The sequence below is a fragment of the Sceloporus undulatus genome, chromosome 4, assembly GCF_019175285.1.
Source record: "Sceloporus undulatus isolate JIND9_A2432 ecotype Alabama chromosome 4, SceUnd_v1.1, whole genome shotgun sequence".
In the NCBI taxonomy this organism is placed as follows: domain Eukaryota; kingdom Metazoa; phylum Chordata; class Lepidosauria; order Squamata; family Phrynosomatidae; genus Sceloporus; species Sceloporus undulatus.
This window is the reverse complement of record NC_056525.1, coordinates 81235920-81256679: the sequence shown is the minus strand read 5'-3', so window position 1 is coordinate 81256679 and position 20760 is coordinate 81235920. Positions and strand designations below refer to the sequence as shown.

The following is a 20760-nucleotide window of genomic DNA, read 5'->3' as shown; positions in this document are numbered from 1 at the left end:
TTTATGGCTGCTTGTGTAATTAACACTAAAGCAGGATTATTTTCAAAGTATGTATGAATTCTTTCTTTTACCACAAGAACATCTGAAAGCTCACTTCCACTAGTGTTCACAATTAAATTGCATAATCTTATAAGTGTACATACTACTCTACAAACAACAGGCGACCTCAGCTGTAAAAGACAAGCCCAAACATGTATTAAATGGGAAGCCTGTTTATAGAACACTACTGCTATAAAGACTCATTTCAGCAATAGCAGAGAAAGATTATAAAGGAAAAACCTAAATGATACTGGCTACCAAATTTTAAATCTTTCATGCTAACAGATGTACTGTATATAATGAGAAAAACATTCTGGCTCCTGTTGATCTGCAAGAAGCATAAATTAAACACCACTTGAACATGCACATTCTGCAACAAGGCAAATCCAAGCAAATCAACATCACACAGCAAGGGTGGGGTGTTGTTTATTTGTAACTCCCACTGTCCCTCACCATTGCTATTCTATCTAGCACTGATAAGAGGTGAAGTCCAGCAACATCTGAAGGCCCTAACAATCCCCACTTCTTTCAAAAAGCATATCTGGAATTGTAGACAGGTGTGTTTGGGAGGTGGAAGAAGCTCAGTTCTGCTCATATCCCTTAACTATGCTAGCCACAGTATATTCTAGCAGTTAAATTTCTTCACTGAAGATTCAATGCTCCAAAGCAAATATGACTGTGAATCTTCATTGTTCCCAAATTGCAATGAGACCTTAGTATTTCAAAATATTTATGGTAATGGATTTAATACTATGTATCCACTACTCTTTTCTTTTTTAGGGAAAAGCAACAATTGCACTGAATTTCTGCTCGAAGATGAGAACATTCCTTTCACAATAATTAAAAATACCTACAACTCTAAAAAGATCTTAGCTGTAGAAACTACTTTGACAAGAGAACTTATCGAAGTAGATTTGTACTCTTCCTAAGACATTTCATTTGTACAAGGCTATCATGAGGTTCAGATAAACTCTCTCACATGGCTGAGAAGGTTTAAATCCTTTTTCCAAGTTACTGAAGTGAGCAAAAAATAGCTGAAGAAAAAGGCCCTATGACTTATTGAAATCTGTCTAGATTGAGTTAGAAGGCAAGTTAGTACAAAAAAAGTGTCTCCTGTTTTAGTTAAAATGCCAATATAGGTTTCTACTGGATGGAAGCCAGAAAAATACATTCAGATGGCAATCAGGAAGTGTGTCCTGGGGAAAAACAGTGCAATAACTTGGGGCCTTATCATATTATAAAAGAAAGACGAGAGGCAGTGAGAAAGAAGCAGCTTTCTGCTTACCCACCTGCATGACGTTGTAGTACTTCTCTTCTCCGTCCAGAGGGAACAGTCATAAAAGCATGGTTTTTGCCAAACAGATTTTCCCAACAGGACAAAAGGCACAGTTTTATGATAATCTCCCTCAACAGTAGAGAGGAAGTGCTTCATGGGCTTGCAGAAAGATAAGCAGAAAGCCACTTCTATCTCGCTGCTTCTCTCTCTCTCTCTCTCTCTCTCTCTTTGTTGATAATGCAATAAGGCCCTTGGCTAGTGCCCTGAATCTGATGGTATCCCAAATCAAATTTTCTTGCATTTACATTGATGGCTTTTAAACCTGCTTCTTTAATAAGAAACAGTACTAACACAAGAGGAGAAAAAATGGAGTTCATTATGCTTGATTGTGGTGGTAAAATCAATTTCAGAAGCTCAAAGAAAGTGACAGCATACTGAAAGAGACAGTAGAAGGCATGACCAGGAAAGGAAGAAACGTCAAAAATGAGGAGAAGCTCAAGTTCCTGTATTCACATGACTGTAGCTCTAATGTTCTGCAGAAATAAAGGGAAATAAAAGATTCGATTTAAACTTACTATAAGTCCATCTGCGTGCTTCTCCTCATTACTTTGGTCCTTAAGGAAAAACGTTACAAATATTAACATATCAATGTGTTATCAATGTTATTTATGCCTTTACATTAGAATGACACATTGTTCTTAAGAAATGTTTGTTACAATATCTGAGAAATGACATAACCTCAGGAGGAAAACATTTGTACATCGCTGCCAAAAATCAGTCCATACTTCTAGTGTAGTATTAATAAAACATTATAAATAAATATAGAAAGAGCTTTTCTGGCGAATAGATACAGCAATGAAAGTCTAGAAATTCTATAATATATCTACTACTTAGGTCTACTGCTAAATATTAGGAATAGATAACAATAACTAAGCTCTTCCAATAAGACTCTGTGACCCACCCTTTATTTGTTAAAAATACTATTTATCACCTTGAAAATATCTATTTACTATTATACAGTACTTTAAACATCACTATGTTAAAGTGTTTCTTTTGCAATGAGTACATGCTTCAGTTACACAATATCTTATTTCATGGCAATTATTTTAAAAAAAAACTCTTACTACACTTCTACATCCTTTTTCCTAGCAGAGGCATTATCTCTGTAAGGAAGAAAGCAGCAGTCACCACCCAGGAAGTTCAAATTTCTACGACAAGCAATTGTATCCAAAGGCCTTCCTAATCCATCTTTTGAAACATCCTGCGCCTAGGTTATCCACCATTAAAATATGTGTAGATTCTGGGTGAATCTACTCAAGCAAACTTATTTGAAGACTACAGCTATGAGTGACTTATCATGCGCAGCAAAAATTTGATCAAATATCCCTTAATCATCCAACCTCCAGAGGATTCCATTACAAGTCAATTTAGTAATATTTCATAAAAAGTACAGAATGCTTTTAAGAGTATGGTAGCCACATTTTACAGAAGACTATGCAATAATTTACAAAATACACTTTAAAATGTGGGACAGAGTGAAAGTGTAGGGTGTAATAGAGTAATATCTGCTTTTTGTTTCAGAAACTGTAGTATGATTTCATGGTTTCATTTAATTTAAAATATTCATCTGTGTTATGCTCAAGTCAGATGTCCCAAACAAGCATAATTACAATAACAGTAAATACCCTCATTCACTGACAGTTAACAGACATGCCATTTCCATTTTATGATGCCTCGCACAAACAGTCCACTAAAGAGAAGACATACTATTACTGTCTCAATACCCTGAAGGTATCAGATTCCATCTTGGAAGCTAAGCAGATTCAGGCCTGGTTAGTACTTGGTTGGTAAACCACCAAGAATACAAAGTACTCACTGTGAAGGTTCCTTTTCTGCAGCTGTAGGAATGGAATCCTTCACGCTGGGTCTAACTCCTCTCTCCAGTTTCACAAGCAGGGCTTCAACCTGTCAATTAACTTTACCACCCTAAGAGGGAGGGCCAGTTTAACCTTTCCAGTGATGGTATGACAAAGCTCGGAAAAACAACAACAAAATATCACAAATGGTTGAAAACAAACAAGACTTCCACCAAACAGGTGAAGGATTCACACTCACACACACACAACTGCAGAAAAGGAGCCTTCATGGTGAATACCAATGTTCCATTTTCCTGCAGTGTGGGGAGGTATGCTGGGACCTACATAAGCAGTCACCTCACCATCTGGGCCAGCAACTTCCAACAACCTGTTGCAGAACACACCTGTCAAATGACACATCTGCAGAAGAAACATTTTCTATCTGACAGCTTCTGGCAAAAGATGGGAAAGCCCAAGTGGCTGCCCTTCTCTGGCAGACAAAAGCAGCAATTCTTAAGGCTGTTGAAATGACATCACTATAAATGGAGTGCACCAGAATCCCTACCGGAACTGGTAAAGAACTGTTAATCACTTTAAGACCATTTAATGCATAGCTTCAGTCAACAAAACAAAGTAGAACAGGATACCCATCAACCTTTAGTCTCCTCTTGAAAAGAGACAATAAGATAGTCCAATTTTTGAAATTCTATAGAGCTGGCCATCCACATTTGCCACTTTTGCTTTTGTGGATTTGATTATTCACAATTTGACTAGTATGTTCTCTCTACAAATCTCTACGTGCTCCAGCACAACTCTATGGTTAACTTCTGCTGAAAGTTGACCATAGTTTTGTGCTGGAAGACCTAAATATTCCTAGAGGGGCGTTAATCTCAGGTTATAAAAGGGTTTGTTTTTAAATTTGCAATATTTCCTCTTTCATGGGGGTCTTGCATCCCTAAACCTAGAAAATGTGGTGGGCCCACTGTAATTTTAAGTAGAATTTAAGAACCCTGCTCACATCTCACCTGTGACACTCACTCTCTTGTGGTGCTCTGTAATATGGGCAGCTGTATTATCCTTTGAAATAGCAGAAAGTTCCGTGCCCACATTCTCTGGTTCACTCTCTCTGCTCAATCAGTCGGTCTGATGATTCAGCTGATCCTCCAGATCCTCCCCTCTGGGAAACTGAAGATGAGCCTCTCCCCAACATGTTCCACCTCTCACATCAGAGACCATGACTGCACCTCACCTTGCCTGTTTACGTGGGCTTTGGTGGTCATGTTGTCCATCTGGATCAACATGTGCTTGCTCTGAACTTCAACCACAAAATGAAGGTCGCTAGATGAACTGGCCATAGCTTCAGACAGATGATATTGTGTATCCTCTTACTAGATGGCCATATGCACTGCACAAACTGCCAATTGCAGTGTGCCCCACAACCCTGCAAACTGGCAGCTGTCATGACATTACTCTTGTAATGTCCTGAATGGGCATCCCTGTCTCCAACACCTCTTAAAGCCACCAATGCAAGGAAAACCTCACAGCGTGAGAAAGACTTCATTTCAGCTGATGTTTCTGAACAACCTCGTCCTGGTATGGCAAAGAAACCATTGAAGTTACCTCAGAAGGAAACTTGCCCAAGGAAATTAGTCTAACCAAGCCAACATGAAGCCCAATAATTTGAATAGCATCATCAGATATGATATGGACTGACTCAACACAGGGCCTGTAGCTTCTCTCTCCTGTCATCTTGGAGAAAAATCCTGTATAGGGACATCCATATTTATAATGCTTCTCAAATACAGTATAGGAGACATTGAACCAGCTCCAGGTGGTTGTTTTTGTCATTATAACAAACCTGTGAAACTCAAGACAATCCATGGTTCTGAAAATCCTCTCTGCCTTTCTGCACAGAAGATGAATAGACCAAGAGGGCATCCATGCATGAGTACACATGCATCCTTCCCAATCTCAGGTGAGCCACCAACACCTTTGTGAACATCTGCAGAGAAGCTGACAGACTGAATGACAAGACCCTATATTGGATGTGGTTGTCCAGGTGTGGGCAGGGCTGGCATAACAGACTCCATCTTGCAAGGAAACAGACTCCTCCCCTTATGTTCTCTCCCACATGCACAACAAACTTACTCAGGCAAGTGTGGTACAACTGTATCTTTAATAAGAAAATAGCTCTATATCCAGTAGATGATAACTCAAAACATAAAGTCCAATCTTCAAGTCAGACATCTCCACTTCCCATCGGGACCAGGCTTATTTCCCAAAGCTTCTCTTGTGGGCTCCACCACTCATCCTCCAAATCCTCAAAGTCTCAGGTTGTACACTCACCAGAGCCCACAAAAGCCCAGACTCCCTCCTCTTGAGGGTTCTGTCGCCTCTCCTCCTCTTGGGGCCTCTGCTTTGGCCGTAGGGCCCTTCTTGGGAGAGGCACAGGGACTCTGTCCTTCTCTGGCCTCCTTAAACCCTGTTCTTTCCCTTGCCCGACCAGCTCTTCCACAAGCATCCTCTCCCCCCGCACACCTCAGCTCTTCTGCTTTTATAATCCTTCCAGCTCCTCCACTGGCTCCACCTCTGGGTTAACTTCCTCCTTCCTCTCAACCTCCACCACCTGGCTGCCCTTAGCCCCTTCAGCTCTCTCTACCTGGGTGAGTACCTCACTACACCAGGTAAGCACACTTGAGGTACTTTCTGTCCACTGGGAGTACTGGAATGTGCAAGTATGCCTCCTGGGGGTCAAGAGACACCAATATGTCCCCCTCTTGTACACCTTCCAGAATTAATCACAAGGTTTCCATATGGAACTTCAATTTGTCCACAAAGCTATTGACAAAGGTTTAGAATGGCCCTCCAATCCTTGATTTTCTATCAGACCAATAAAGGCAGAGAGTAACAGCCCAAAAATCTCTCCTGAGAGGGAACTGGTTCACCAAATAATTTAGAACCCTCAAAAGGGCGTGTAATCAAATTACCTTAGGATTTATTGTCTACATTCCAATTTCTCGACCAAAGCTGCTGCCTGACAGCGATATCAGACAGCATGGCCCACAAAACACATTGTATAGAATCCAATCTGGCATTTGCCATAAAGACAGATGCCTTATTCAACTTATTATTTCTCTGGTGGAGCTTACTGTATATACTCATGTCCAAGTCTAAAAAATTTAGTGAGAAGGTTGATGTAAAACACCTGAGTCAATGTTATCCATGGGTCAATGTAAGTACTGTGCTTTAATGCTGGTTTAAAAAAAGGGACTATCCCCTCATGACAGGCAAGTGTGTAATCTGTCCTGAAAGTATTGACTCCCCTCTACTTTCTCATCCATCCAGCCTTTAGTGTGAGCACAAACAGTTATGCCTGTTGGAATTTTGGAAGTTCTTTGGCATTGTTCTCCTCTGCTTCATACTTTAGATAATTTGTTACATGCTCCTAAGTTTTACCCTCCACTTATTCACAGGTCATATCAAAATCCCCAAACCTGCCCTAAACTTATACATGAAGTCAACGTATAGTCGAGTATATATGGCAGCCTCCTCCTTGGGAACATGAGGAAGCAAATCCTTTTACCAACGGACTGTTGCTCTAGCAAATAATGATGTCAAAAAAGGAGCTTGAATGACTAGAGCTGGCACCTTATGAAACCTGTGTAAAAAAAATTTCAGTCTCTTATCCTCTGGATTTTTGAGAGTGTCATCTCCATCTTTGGGAAACAGAACATGCCAGCCGAAGGGGCATCAATAAAGGGGAACAGGGAAAGGCACTACAGAATGATCCTGTTTAGCCTTAGCCCTGATTTCTGGTACTCCTTCCACAATAGCACCAGCATCCTTACATTCATCCCCAAAGCCTTTTCCACTAACTACAGGAGGAAACTGCTGAGACTCAAATAACCTGGGAGAAATATATTCAGTAGACACTCCCCTCCTTCAGGGATAACTTGCCATCCATCCTACCATCTGCCTCCAGAGAAGCAGGAGTTCACATCCCCTCCTGAAAGGAATAAGATTCTGAACAATGTTTTTAGAGTGTTTTACAGTGGACTGCTCTGATCTGTAGATCTGACTGCCCACAGATTGCCATGCTCTATATTATTCAATGGCAACACACTGATGTAGTTGAGTGCACATCACCACCACTGAACAATGTGAGGCATGACCATCCATGCTTTTTGCCATCCACAGGATGCCCAGAAGTGAACCCATGTGCATGGGAAGGGTCCACTATACCCACTTCTGGACACTGGAGGGCCCATGAGTATCAACAAACAGCAGAGGCTTGCAAGGTTACCCCCACCACCACATCTTTTCCTTGGCACCCAATTTCCCCACCATCTTTAGTCTAATGGACTTGCAGCCACTCCCTACTCCCTGACCCCAATGGCCATACTCTGCTTGGCTATGAGGAGAGTTCCTGCCCATTAACTACAAGGGGGGAAGGTAAGTGGTAACATCCACTGCACTCACAGCCTTTGCCAGTCGACTCTCTCATATAGCCCCTACTCATACACTGAATCACATTGCTCTCTTTCATCATCTGTGCAGTCCCAACAAGACTTGACTCCAGACTCTGAAAGAGAGCTGGATGGTCTGCATGCCCTGAAGGTGCCTCCACTACCACACAAGGTATAATCAGAGCAGAGCTTAGAGCTGTGAACATTTTCTATCAGGCTGAGACTGACCATCCCAGTTAGGGTGGTAAAGCTCAGACAATGAAAGAATTCAAAAGCTGAAAACAACTGCTACCTGACAGGGTAGCACAACTCAGAAGTCCCACAAAACAATCTTCTCACAAATCCAATTTAGTCAGAGTGCTAAAGCTCCGTCCTGTTCAGTAGCTAAGGTGGAATGGAACTGGGAAGGTGGGAATGGGTCTTCCATTTGCGGAGATAAGGTTGACTGACAGTTTGAAACTTTGCCTGTGAGTTTGCCATCTGTGGATTTAAGCCTCCACAGATGGCAAGCCCCATCATCCTCAGTGGTGGCACATGCAAGTGGCCTTGCTAGCAGACACGTAAATGTCACATTGCCATTAGGGACAACGGGACTTGAGGTCCCACGCTTTTTTCATATCCTGGGGGGGGGGGGTCTGGAATGGCTCACGCACACACACACAGATATGAAAGTCCGACTGTATTCCTTGCCTAAGAAAACCTTATTAAATTCATGGGGACAGCACAAGTCAGCAAGCAATCTGAAAGGGTGTATTACTGTTGTTATTGGTATTATTTGCCATCTATTTTGATGTAAGGCAATGTGATGTCATGCTTGTGTTAGGAAATGCTGTTCAACGTATTTGTTGTATACTCAACTATAAGGTTAAGAGCTGTTGGGAGTGGAGAAAGAACGGAATGCTGGGAGTGAATGTTGATTGGTGGAATGTTTGAGGGGATTTTCATAAGGCTGGTGAATGACAATTGGTGAAAGGCAGGCAGGTGGTTTTTGGTTTAGGCATAAATTGGAGATTAGGGAGTAGGTATGGCTGGTCCGAGTGGAAAAGTGCAGAAGATTTAAGAGCCAGTCAGGTTTAAGAATAAATGAATGTTTTTTACGGGTCTGAGCTAGGTAGAAAGGAGTCCGAGTGTGTGTGTGTGTTGTTTTAACTGTAATAAATCATTATTTTGCTTTGTGTAAATAAATAATTGTTTTTGTTTTTATACATATATACATTTTATACATTTTTGGGCTACAGGAATACTATGTATTCAGACAAGGTTTCTATGGTGGCAGCATCAAATATAGAGGGATGGTATCCAGTGGGGACAGAAGTGCTATTAATCCTCATAGGAACCTTGAGGGCATTTAGATGATCCCCATGGTTGATGCCATACAAGGGGAACAGGAGAAAGTCCTTAAATGGTGGCAGAGGAAGGATCAAGGAAAGACCTCACTCATGGTGACTGCAGTGAGCATCATGGAAGTCTTCCCATTTGATGTGTTAAGGAGAAGAAGCCCCACACAGTTGTGGGATCTTCTGAGAGGAACCCCCACATCTGGTGGTGGCATGGTGGGATAAAGGCTTGAAAACCCCACAGGCAACCCTATGAATGAGAGATCTCCAAGAGCTATCAAGTGATCTGCTCATGTCTTTTAAACCAAAAGCCATGACTTCCTGGAATGAATCAATTACCTTGTACTGCAGTCTCCCTCTTTTCATGCTGCCTTCCAATTTACCAAGTGCTATCATCTTTTCCAGTGAGTAACTTCAGCTCATGATATGTCCGAAGTATGACAGTCTCCATTGAGTTATCATTTCACACATTCATTTCACTTCAAGGAATTTGGGACACTGTACAATATTCTCTCCTCCAACTCTTTCTGGGCTTCACAGGATAGTCTGAGATAAATTGGTCTCAGAACATATAGTCTGAGAATACATGACTACACAGTGAATGTTACACAATGCACGTCATCATTGGGAGGGACGGCTCACAACTGAAAAATCTCTGTATCTTACAGTTACATGTGCCAAGTGGCAAATGCCACACTGAGAGTAACTTTGGAAGTTATTGCTGCATAGTGGAGCAGAAAACAGATAGGTAGCTGGCCTTATGGACCACAAAATAAATTCTCTGGTTTAAAACATAAGCACCCGCCTACTGTGTACAAGGATACCCATTTGCCCAAAATTCAAATGAATCTGGGAAATAATTATTATTATTTCAACTGGTAAATATAACTTTTAAAATGTGAATAGGTAAATCTTTTTCATTCTGAGAATAATTACAATTGATCAACCTTCCCTAAACTCGACACTCTCTTATGTTGAACTACAACTCCAAGCATCTCTGAGTATTCACTCCTCACAGGACAAACCTACAAAATCTTTCAGCATTTTAACACTGAGAAATATCTTCTGAATAATGGTTCCAATAAACAATAGCCCTGAGTGGTTTAAGTAGTTTGCTGTTGTATGCCTTTTCTGACTTATGGTGACCCTAAGGTAAACCTAACATCGGGTTTTCATGGCAGAATTTGTTCAGAGAGTTTGCTTTGTCTCCCTCTGAGGCTATGAAAGTGTGACTTCCACAAGGTCACCCAGTGGGTTTCCATGATCAAGCATGGATTCGAAGCCTGGTTTCCCACTATCCTAGTCCAGCACTCAAACCATTACACTATGTTACTTTAAGTACAAGCATATCAAAGGAGATTGATATGAGTGACTACAGAAAACAGTAGAATACTGGGAACCAAATGTTAAAAATATTAACAATGTAATAGATGCACAGCATACTCTTCTCTGTGTGTGTGTGTGTGTTTGTGTGTGTGTGTAAATGTTGAATCTTCCTTACTCAGAATTCCAAAATCCAAAATATTCCAAAACTGAAAATGTTTTTATGGGTTGTTAAGATAGCAACACCCTGGCTTGCTTTCTGATGGTTCAATGTATACACATTTTGTTTCATGCACAAAATTATTAAAAATATTGCAAAAAATTACATTCAGGCTCTAAGATGTATATGAAACATAATTAAATTTTGCGTTAAGACCTGGGTCCTATCTCCCAAGATATCTCATCATGTTTATGCAAATATTCCAAAATTCAAAAAAATAAAAATAAAAATAAATCTCAGTCCAAAAAACTTCTTGTCCCAAGCATTTTGGAAAAGGGATACTCAATCTGTATGTATATACTTATAAGACAAGTTTGTAATCACATTTTATTCAACAGAGAGAGAGAGAGAGAGAGTATCCTTTATAGGATCTTTGATGGCAATGCATATCCAGGTCTATGTTTTCTTTTTTCAAAGACTGAGGCCCGAAACAAGACAGGCCAAAAAAGTAGCTTCCAAATGCTTCAAGGGCATGGGAAACATATAATACATGTCCCCAAAGCAGTCAGAAGTCACTCCAAAGATGCATTGAGGTGACAAGAGTCAGCACAAAAAGGAGATGAAAAAATCTGCTCCTGCCAGCTGTGGTCCTGAGTGGGCCAATCAGGGCCAGAGCAGCCTAGGGGCCGCTCTGCCAGGCCATCTGCTTCAGCCCTAAGAGTAAGAAACTGTTCATACATGCTAAAAAGCTGCCAATAAATAAAGGCAGATTATCATTTTCTCCAGGCAGTGTTACTATATAGCATTTTTGGTCCACTAATCAATTGACAAAAGGGTTTGAAATGCAGCTGTCTGAATTTCTCTCAAACTCTTTCATGGAACATGTTACTAGTTTTGAGGTGCAGAATTCCTGGTTCTGTTAGGTGAAGACTTTTGCTCTGCCATACTAGGATTTTTGCATTTAGGAAATCACTGTAATAAGCAACTAAGGCAATTTTGAAATATAGTCAGTGGATTGACATAGTGATATCTGAAAAGGTAAACATGGAATTCTGAACAGTCCCTATTTGGTGAGACTACATACCTTATAAAATGACAACCTCACTAAAAGCTTGGAGTTATGCTTCATCCAACCAAATTTATATTTAGGGCAAACTGATCTCAAATTCAACTGGGGTAACAGCGGACAACTTTGACTTAATGTTGTATATATAATTTAGAAGCCTGCTTATCTCACAGGGTCTGATAATGCATGGTCAGTCACCATGCAGGACAATGTGGAGATGTATGCTATGCTCTAGACCAACCTGTTTCTTTATCTTAATCCATCAGATTAAAGTTGCAGACTATAGTCTATATCATAGTTCTAAAAGGCTATGTTCCATATACAGAGTTGCAATGAGAGAAGACTCCATATTTTAACAAATAAATTAAGAAAGAAAGAAAGAGCAGCACATTTGGTGTTTTGTGGGTTATTAATTCAAAATTACTCTTTCCTTTCTCACTTTCAGTTAAACTTTTAATAGAACATATGTATACTGGAAAGAAAAAAATATAATGTAACAGCATTATAAAGTAATATATGATGTACATTATGATAAATGATTCACTCTCACTTCACACTAATACTGTAGCCTCGAGCAGCAGTGACTTCTATGTGCAACAGATATTTCCCACACATTCTGGTACAAGTTCCTTCAGGAGCAGATGCCAGGAACTGAATCTAGAATCTTAGAATATGCAGTACTCTATCACTGACTTCCAATCTGTACCCTTCAGCTTTCCTTGGCAAAAATACTAAGTTTGCCTAGGCATACTGAACACACACAATCCTAAAAGTTAGGTTTCTCCACATAAAAACAAAACTGAAAGAATTTTAGGCTAAATGTTTAAAATCTTAATTATGGATCAGTGATCAAGAGATCAGATGAACGTCTTACAGATCAGAGATCAAATGAACATCTGTATAAACTTTTGATTGTGAAGTACAGAATATGATTGTCTTCATGTCACCAGAACATACTGGATTGTATTTATGTCTAAGTAGCATTTTGAGCTATTTTGGGAGTTACAAAGCACTAGCAACATTGCACATTTCTATGTAGCATTCTTCACAAAGTCCAGAAACCTCACTTTTAATTATACCTTGATTTTAGCTTTACATATTGAGCATTCCTTCTGTGCTTTTGAAGCACGTGCATCTTCCTTTCTTTTCTACACCAAATAGTGCCAAGAATATCCTATTCCTTTCTTTTTACTACAATGCCAAATTTAGACATTGTGTGGAAACGCATTTATAAAGATGTCTTTCAGAAAAACTTGGGAGGTGCACTAGGGCTCACTTTTTGATCAAAGTTCCACATCTTGAGTGTATAACTAGTATTTCAAGTCACCTAGGTCTATAGTTCAGAATTAATAGATCTAATAATTGTAGAAAATCTGAAACTTTAGAGTACATTAGTACATGCAGCTCCATTTTGCAGACTAAGGCTTAAGGACTTTAACAATGTACATGCAATTTGTTCTCATGCCAATAAATGCCCCCCCCCCCATTTTATGGCATAATATACAAATGTATCAGTGGGACTATACCTACATTAAGGAGTCTAAATTCACTTTTTTTTACACGGTTGTGTTTTTTAATTGCAGAAAGAATGTAGTTTAATGAAGATAATATTGAAGACTTTATTTAAACTTATTACTATGGTTACTGATTTCAAAAGGGATTTTAGGATAGGTAGTGAAGGTACAACTTGTGGGAAGAGGGAAGTCTTTTGTTGTTTATTTGTTATGGTCTTATATCATTTTAAGGGGAGCGAGGGGGTATAAAGGATTTGTTAGGAGATTTGTTTGTATGTCTATGTAGGTTTATAGCTCCATATATGTTAATATGTTATTTCTTTTTTTCCTCTCTCTTTCTTGTTTTCCTTTTTTTTCACTTTGCATATGTTTTCTAGCTTCAAGATGTATATTTTAAAATTTAAATAATTATTATTTTAAAAATGTCCCATTTTAAAAATTCTGCACCCAAGGCAAACTATTAAAGGAAGAATATGCTTTAACACAATCATCTAAATACAAGGACAGCACTATTTAAGATCAGTCCGTACAAGCATGAACACTATCAAGTTTGTTCTTTTTACTGTAATCTACTTGGTTATTGTTTATCCAAGCTATATCCAACTCTGCTGAGTTAAAGAAAATGTAGTCATTTGTTTCCACAAAATTGATCAGAGGAAATTGCATGTGAATCCTTAAAATTAATTTAAGTACAGTCATGGAAATAAAGAATCTGTTCATCTACATTCTCAAACCAAACGTAACAGAACACAACCACAAGTTTCGAGATAGCCAGCAACTCTTAGCCCTAACTGAAGGATAAGCATATTCACACCAGTTTAATCTGAATGTGACAACATCCTAGTATAAAGTATATGAAGATTATATATGATAAACCTTTTCAGAAAATTTGGGGTTATTATTATTATTAACCTTTATTTATAAAGCGCTGTAAATTTACACAGCGCTGTATATAGAAACTTTTAGTTAGACGGTTCCCTGCTCGCAGGCTTACAATAATCTATTAAAATATATCTATAAATGAAATAAGCATTTAATTAATCCACCTGCAGGCAGTAACCAAAGAGAAATTATGTAGTGTCTGAATTTCTTAAGAAGAAGAGGTTGCTTACCTGCAACTGTGGTTTTTTCCAGGTGGTCATCTGTACCTACACACAAATGGGTTTTCTAGAGCTGAGCAGCTTGATGGAAACAACTTCCATCCATCACTCATGTCCCAGCCTGCCAAGCTACCATCCCCACAGTTTCTGCCAAAAATATGACAGGGACCCAAAAAGAGGGGAGGAAGGGCAGGTTTGTGTAAGGGCACAGATGACCACTTGAAGAACCAAAGTTACATGCAAGCCACGTGTTCTTTGTCTTTGTGGTCTTTATGCCTCAGACAAATGGGTGACTTAAAAGCTTACTGCAGGATGGCGGGCCAGGTCATTGAAGAACAGAAGACAGATTCTTCAAGGAAAAGAAGAGGGAAGACGATTTTATGCTTGTTCTGCTTGTAGAGAAAGAAAAAACTATAACTTCTTTCAGTATGTCCAAAACAGGCATTTTCTCAGACTCTGCAATCCGGTTGAAAACGTCTAATAAATGTGGATGGTTCTGACCCTGTTGCAGCTCTGCATAAGTCAGGAATTAACATTTCACACAGCAAAACAGCTGAAGGTATGACAGTGGTGGTAGAATGAGCCTTCAAATGAATTGGTACAGGTCCTTTGACCAGTTCATATGACAGCCTAATAGTCTGAATAACCCATTTAAACCTTTGTGAAGAGATGTGACAAGGTTGAGAAGCATAGTGAACCATGACTACCGGAGCCAATAGGGACTAATGAGAATGGCATTGTGGCGAGTTTCACTATGACCCTTGTTAACAAGGAAAAAGGAACAAAGAGATACACCAGAGATCTAGACCACTTCATCAGAAAAGTGTTGCCTAGAGATCTGTGTCCTCTCCATGTCCTGGAACAGAACTGGTAACATTTGGTCAAGAATGTACAGTATAGGAGAAGTGCATTCTATCTGGCAGTCACTATCCAGAAGGCTTCTTCTGACAAGAGACCATTTGTGCTAGAGAGCCAGGGAAAAGCTTAAGGAATCCGCCAACACATTCTCTGTGCATGCCAGACGTATGGTGACTGGATGGATATACCTGTTCATACAACAGTGCCACATGGCTGGTTCTAAGAACCAAGTCGAGTGAGTGCCTCTTTGTCTGTTTACATAACACACCACTATGGCCATCCAGGCTCTGTTTAAAAACCTCCAAAGAAGGAGACTCAACCACAAGGAGGAATAGCAAATACCCAAGAGGACAAGAATCAGAATTGAAAATGATCTTAATAGATTAGAAAGCCAAAACTAACAAAATGAATATCAATGGGGAGAAATGTAGGTTACTACACTTGGACAGTAAAAATGAAATACACAGATATAGCCTTTAATAAGTAAAATTTCATGAGTACACGTCAAAGGAATCTTAATGGACCACACACTGAACATGAATCAGTGATGTGATGTGGCAGCTAAGAAAGCAGCTTAGGGATCTGGGTAAGTTTGGCCTGGAGAAGAGAAGGTTAAGGGATGACATGATAACCATGTTTAGATATCTGAAGGGATGCCACATTGAGGCTGAAGCAAGCTTGTTTTCTGCTGCTCCAGAGTCTAGGACACAGAGCAATGAATTCAAGCTACAGAAGAAGAGATTCCACCTAAACATTAGGAAAAATGCCTGATGGTAAGGCCTGTTCGACAGTGGAACATGCTGCCTCAGAGAGTGGTGGAGTCTCCTTCTTTGGAGGTTTTTAAACATACTCTATTACTACACCAAGGTAAGCTTATGCACAGAGGTGGGGAAAAAATGAAGTTCCGTTGGTAAATTAATGATTAATGAAATGTCATAATGCTGGCAGATCAAGAGAAACTCAGGTGATGATAGCTTGGCAGGCTGGGACATGAATGGCACTATGGAGGTGGAAGGGTTCCCACCAAGCTGCTGGGCTCTAGAAGTTTCAGAATGGGATCTCTGTGCAGCCACAAAACCTATTTATGGGAGGCACAGAGACCACAGAGAATTAAATTATACAGGCCCTCCACAATATAACATTTTGCCTGTGTGGCTGAAGAGCAGGGTATAAATACTATAAATAAATAAATTGCTATATTTTACCAAAGATACTTACTTTAGCAATCTGCAGCAACACAATGCAGTGTTTTATTGATTCAACCATGCTCTAAAGGGATAAAAAGAAATATTGTAGCATTTCAGAAATATGTAATGCTTGAAATGAAATATTAAGAAAAAAGAAGTAGATAGATTACATTCACTATCAATTCAATACCTAGTTGCAATGATGCCTGAAAACACTGATCATCAAATTGCTATAGTCAAATGAATGAATTTCAGAATGCATCCTCATGGCCATTTTCCAGATGGGGGAGAATAGGTGGTGCCTGGGCAACACCTGGATGTAGTTTCCAGTTTGAGAGTAGAGAACAGCCATTGCCCTCACTTACTGGCAAATAACTGGTGTGCTTTCAAAATCAAAGTGACTCTGGCCCTAACCCCAATCAGCACCAGATCCAGCCTCACTAACTGGCATAGAACACACAAGACTTTAATCACTACATATTGGTTAAACAATACTCACACTGGTTGTTTCTTTGAGGTTTTCAATCTTCTGCAAAAACAAGACATTTATTTAGCAGCATAGTTATTAATCTTGAAGTATATTTGTTACACACATTTTATTCCTAATACAGTAAAAATAAGGTTAATATCTGAAATTTAACCACACAGAGTCAAAAAGACTATGTGTACTCACTGGCAACAACTCTTGTACCTGGGCAGAGGAGTTTTCACTCCCTACCACTTTGGTGTAGCCATCTTGTGTAGCCAAAGCATGTTGTAGATAAAGTCTATCATCATAAACTGATCGTGACAGCTACTTCTACCCATTAAGACATTATCCAGAACACAAATCAATGGGAAAATGTGTTCTCCAGGAGTATTAGAAGCTGATTTTTAGCCAAGTGTGTATTGTGAAAACTCAGGGTGTCATTTTTTTTCCTGCTAAAATACTGCATGAGAAAACCATGTTTTTCTCAAGGGTCAAAGCTGATTCCATTTGGGGTAACTTTCTCAATCCGATTCTGCAGGTAAATAAATCTGAATGGACTCACTTTTAGCTAGATTAGATGGCTAATATATGCCTGAAAATTATCATTCTTCATTTCATACTGATTCCAAATGAAACTATTTTCTTTACACTTGAGTCAACTGAGACATTAGGCTGAAACAAGATTTGCACTCAACTAGGTTCTATTCACTGTGGACTGAAAAGTGGGAACAGTGATACACACCAAATCATCTTTCCCTCTATAGCTCTCTGTGCCCCTCTCAAAAAACGCTACACAGAGTATTGGAGACACTCCATAACAGTATGAGAATTCTTCTGGGGACTGCAACGAGAGGGAATTAGTTAAAGCTTCTGCCCTGCCTTATTCCTCTAGTAGGGACCCTTTCCTGGATTCTAGTTCCTTCCATGATTGGAAGAAACCCTTCAATTTACAGGGGGCAAATCTAATTCCCTCTCATATATCCTTATACAGTTGGCCCTCAGTATCCAGGGACTTGCCATCCACAGATTCCAAGCATCCGTGGATGGCAAGCCCACATTGTCCCTAACGGCAGCGCATGCATGTGGCCACACTGCCATTAGACAGCCCCCACTGTCCTGTGGTGGTGCATGTAGGCTGTGCCACCATTAAGTTCCATTGTCCGCAATGGTGGCAAGCCCGCATCCACACTCTCCCATGGGACAACAGAGACTGTCTCTAGTTGGCAGCATGGCCATGTGCACGTGCTGTGGATTGGGGACAAAAGAACTTGAGTAGCTGCAGATTTTGGTATCTGTGGGTGGGGGTCTAGAACAGATCCCCCACAGATACAAAAGGCTGACTGTACATGTAATTATTGAGTCTGGAATTATGTACAGAGAACATAAGTCTTTGACTTTTAACTGTAATTTTAATTGCAACTGTTAATTGTAAATAATCTAAAAATTATAATTTGCACTGAAAGGTGGGACATAAATCCATTTGGGGGTAACAGAGGATTCTTTTGTGAACTATGAATAATGTACAGAAACACAGAAAAAGTCTTGTTTATGGTATTTCCCCAAAGTATGGGGCAATATATGATTTAAACTTACTTTTCTACAAGGATCTAATCTATAGACTATGGCTGGGCAACTACAATAGGTCTGGGGAACAATTCACAATGTTTCTGGAGCCTACTGTAGGACCTATATTTTCTACTCTTGAAATTCAGCAGCAAACCTGGAGAAGTAACTTTAAAACAAGAAGAAAGTGATAATTTTAAATAGCTACTCCCACTTTGCCATCCACATTAGGGAGGGGGGGCACAGAGGCCACATAAACTGGCTTGCAAGCTACATGTTACCTGTGAGCTGCATGTTGCTAAACACTGTCACATACCAATTTTTAATAGTCTACAGATCTCTACAGTACATACAAATCATGCAGTGAATTTTTTGTGCAGCTTTGTTTCTGAAACAGCATTTCTATGGTAGTGGACTTTTCCTATGGGCACTATATAATGTTTTGCTTTTCCTATGGTTATGACAATGTATCAGTTTCTATTAAAAGTTTTCATAAATCATCAACAGGAAAGCAGAAATGACAGTATGGATTTCAGCAACATTTTGTTAAATTTCTACAGAAAGTAGGTCTTCCTCATTATGTTGGGTCAGTGGGGCTGTTGAAATTAACATTAAAAAATAAAATAAAATAAAATAAAAACTATCTTTATGCTTAAACAGGAAATTCATGGCATTAACAATGTAGTTAAATCATGGAAGTTTAAAGAAATACTTCAGGGCAATGATAATCTGACTCCTTCTGTCTGAGTACAAGCAGCTTTTAAAATATTGAGTGCTACAACAAGTCAAGAAGAAAACAGCTCATCCCTTATAAACACTAATCTGCCATTACAACAAATTAGTACTAGAGGGCAAGCAAGTACAAGGTCACACCCCTTGCAAGTGTCTATAATGATCAGACAGAACTAGTTATGTCAAGTGTAATCAGCAAGTTACTTTGGTCTAAACACCAAGAACTGCTTTTTAAGACCAGTATTAACATCTTCAGATGTCACCTACATGACAAGCTATTTTAATATTGTATTTGCAATCTTGCACCCACTTATTTGGGAGCTAACTTCAGTATTTATTTATTTTTATCCTGTCCTGCAACGAAAACAAACAAACAAACAAAACCAAAAACACTGGGGCTCAAAGTGTCTCACAATTTAAAAGAACAATACAATTAAAAATTTAAATAAAGAGATTATTAAAACAGAATGAAACTTTTTGCAATATTAAAACCAGTTACACTTCAATGAAAGAAAATATAATTGAAAAGATTTTAAAAGCTCTTTAAAACAGTTCAGTTAAAATAATACAGGACTATCCAGCCCGTTCTTAAAAAACTTTTTGCTCCCTCTGAGGCCCCTCCCTCTTCAACTGTCATCTCGGCCTCAGAGGGAGCCATCAGGCAGACCCAGCAACATCGGGGACTGCCTGAGAGGCCCCTCCCTCTTTCAACTGTCATCTCGGGCCTCAGAGGGAAGCCATCAGGCAGACCCAGCAACATCGGGGACTGCCTGAAGGAAGAGGCCCCTCCCTCTTCAACTGTCATTCGGCTCAGAGGGAGCCATCAGGCAGACCCAGCAACACGGGGACTGCCTAAAGAAGAGGCCCCTCCCCTTCAACTGTCATCTCGGCCCAGAGGGAGCCATCAGGCAGACCCAGCAACATCGGGGACTGCCTGAGAGGCTGGTGGAGGACTACTTCTGCCGCTACCCCCCCCCATGTCACCTGGGAAGAAGCTCCCCAGAACTGCGGAGGACTGTCTTGCCGCTGTGGTGGCTTTTTACCAGGGGGGAGGGGTCAGTGAGAGAGGCCCCTCCTGAAAAGCCAGCTCCCCGGCCTCCTGAGGGATGCTGCCACACCCCCACGCCACCGGGTGGAACCTTGCTATTTGTATGGGGGTGTCTTTATGTATTCTTAATTGTTATATAGATATTTGCTGTGAACCGCCCTGATCTATGGAAGGGCGGTATAAAAATAAAAAATTATTACTGTATTATTATTATTTATTAAAAGCCTGTGTGAATAAAAATGTTTTAGCCTGCAGCAGAATGGACGAGGCAGCCATTCTGGCCTCTCTGGGAAGGGAGTTCCAGAGTCTAGGGACAGCCACCAAGAAGATCCTCTCTAACGTCCTCACCAGTTGTGCTTACAATGATAGAGGGCCTGACATTCACTTGATGATCTCAATGAAACTTAGTTCTGAGTAGGCAAGCAGAGAACTGAATTGTTGGTCTCTGTGCAAGTGAGCCAAGCCAATGTGTTCCTGAACACAAGTTTGTTTTTGTTTCTTTTTACTTTTTTAATTTATTTAAATTTGGCATAATTTTGGCCAATAGTATCTGACAACTAAATGTCACTATTTATTCTTGACTTGATTTATCTGTAACATCCCAATCGAACTCTGTACTGCAAGTACACTCAAAGTCATTTCCAGGTGGGTGGGGAAACTGGCTACAGTTAGGGTTGCCATCCCTGGGGACCTCCAAAACGGGGGAAATGTAGGACATCGTTTAAAAATGTAGGACCTTTTGTGTGTGTGTGTGTGTGTGTGTGTG

General features: G+C 39.9%; 1 protein-coding gene across 4 annotated transcripts in view; it reads right to left on the bottom strand.

The window, feature by feature from the left end:
* OSBPL9 (oxysterol binding protein like 9) overlaps positions 1–20760 on the bottom strand; it is a 107230-nt gene that overhangs the window by 24648 nt on the left and 61822 nt on the right. For 3 of the 4 annotated variants that reach the window (XM_042461210.1, XM_042461212.1, XM_042461213.1), the window contains 3 exons: positions 16682–16711; positions 16214–16264; positions 1891–1929 (listed from right to left, as the gene is read on the bottom strand). In XM_042461210.1, coding sequence (XP_042317144.1) covers positions 1891–1929; positions 16214–16264; positions 16682–16711 — 120 coding nt within the window. The remainder of the gene's footprint in view (positions 1–1890; positions 1930–16213; positions 16265–16681; positions 16712–20760) is intronic. The other variant, XM_042461211.1, reaches the window with a different exon arrangement.